This window comes from Limulus polyphemus, unplaced genomic scaffold (assembly GCF_000517525.1).
Source record: "Limulus polyphemus unplaced genomic scaffold, Limulus_polyphemus-2.1.2 Scaffold1186, whole genome shotgun sequence".
In the NCBI taxonomy this organism is placed as follows: domain Eukaryota; kingdom Metazoa; phylum Arthropoda; class Merostomata; order Xiphosura; family Limulidae; genus Limulus; species Limulus polyphemus.
The window spans coordinates 243107-245010 of record NW_013666796.1 but is presented as its reverse complement, the minus strand read 5'-3'; the positions used below and the strand labels follow the sequence as shown (position 1 = coordinate 245010).

Genomic DNA, 1904 nt, shown 5'->3' with positions numbered 1-1904 from the left:
TATATATATATATATATATATATATACAGTGATGTTTAAATTATAAAATTACAAGATAACACAATAAAGATCAATAAACTCCTAAAATTGAAAACTAAGACAAAAAATAATCATTAACAATCTTACTATTAAAATAAAATTTATGATGAGGATAATCTATAAATAAATTATACATTAATTATTTACATTATTCATTCATGAATAAAACATTTCTAGACTCACCTTGTTAACCATTCAGGAATACTCAGTAGTTTACTAAAAAAATTTGTTTCATTAATATAATTTATTTTTCTTAATTAGAAATGGTTAACCCATTCAATGCGGGTGGGATGTATACTTCCCAGTGGGCACAAGAGGATGTTAGATCTTCATCTTGAGATGATAGTCAAGATGATGAACCTGGACCCAGCAAAGGAAGGCATAAACAGTGTCACCAATGGGAAACATATTCATCATGATGCATTTGAACACCACTTGACTCACTTTCACTATCTCCTAAGCTATTTGAGTCAAGTGTATCAAGCATATTTACATTGTAATTAGGGTTACTACTCACTGCTCTAGCAATGCGGGCACAGTCAGCACACAGTTGTTGTACATTCTGCTTAGACATCTTGTTGGTTACTGAAGGTTTGGATGGAAAACATTGAGAGAAACCATATATTAACATTAGGTGGGATGCCAATAAATATTTTCCAACTCATTTTACTCCCATACGTCATGAGTGGCAATTTTAAATGACAATGGGAAACATTTATCCCAGTCGCAGTGTGAGCACTGCAAAAGATGTATTCCAGCCACTGTGAAAGGGTTAATAGTGCATTGTCAATAAAACAGAAGTAACAAAAACTACAGCAATCTCTTTACAGGAAATCTAAGACATTTTACCTGATGTGGTTTAACTGCTCTGCTAAGTTGAGGAGCCAAAAAAATATCTGGTTCTTCTGGTGGATGGCCAATATTCACTAGAACTAACCCATCTTCATTTGGTTGGTTCAAAGTATCGTTAGTGTGAGTCCCACTGTGATCCTCATCTAAAGTGCTGTTATCATCCTCATCACTCACCATGACAACATCATCATCCTCCACCTCCTCTTCATTGGATTTTTCCTTTTTCTCTATTTTGGTATAATTTTCTGAAGAAATCTTTAAGATGTCTAAAAACAATCATTACAGAAAAGATAAAATGCATTTTACAAAAATATCATGCTAGAATATTTTAACATTTATCACAATAATACTTATATTCTGAACAAGTTAACAAAAACATTTCAAAACTCTGTCAGATTTATGTTAACCGAAATCTTTAAGATGTCTAAAAACAATCATTACAGAAAAGATAAAATGCATTTTACAAAAATATCATGCTAGAATATTTTAACATTTATCACAATAATACTTATATTCTGAACAAGTTAACAAAAACATTTCAAAACTCTGTCAGATTTATGTTAACCAAATTTTGATTTTACTTGTACATAAAAGGCTAATATAATTCATGCATTACAAGTATTATTTTCACTTGGACTGTACATCTATTTGAACAATTGCATGTTCAAAAACTAAAGAAATATGTACAATGATATAACAGTTGTAACGTCAAACAGTCAAAAATTTCACAATTTAGCAACGCTTAATAAATTATTCCATAAAAGAAAAAAAATTAATCCTTCCAGATTTTCTGCTACTGTTCTTAAAAGCAAATCGAAATTTTGAAAGAAAAAACACTGCTTACAAGCACATAAAAAATAATATCCAATAGGTTTTTAAAAATAAAAAGTATTTCTCTCTTTCAGGAAATAAATACTCTTATAATGGCTGGAGACGGCTTGAATGGGTAATGAAGAAAAACTTTAATATAAGTTTAACATAACAGCAAATGTACAACGTACCTGATGATGACA

General features: G+C 30.1%; 1 protein-coding gene across 1 annotated transcript in view; it reads right to left on the bottom strand.

Annotated features, from left to right (window-relative positions):
- Positions 1-1904, bottom strand: part of LOC106462507 (helicase ARIP4-like) — a 58472-nt gene that overhangs the window by 37591 nt on the left and 18977 nt on the right. The window contains 1 exon segment of the mRNA XM_022389797.1: positions 889-1157. Coding sequence (XP_022245505.1) covers positions 889-1157 — 269 coding nt within the window.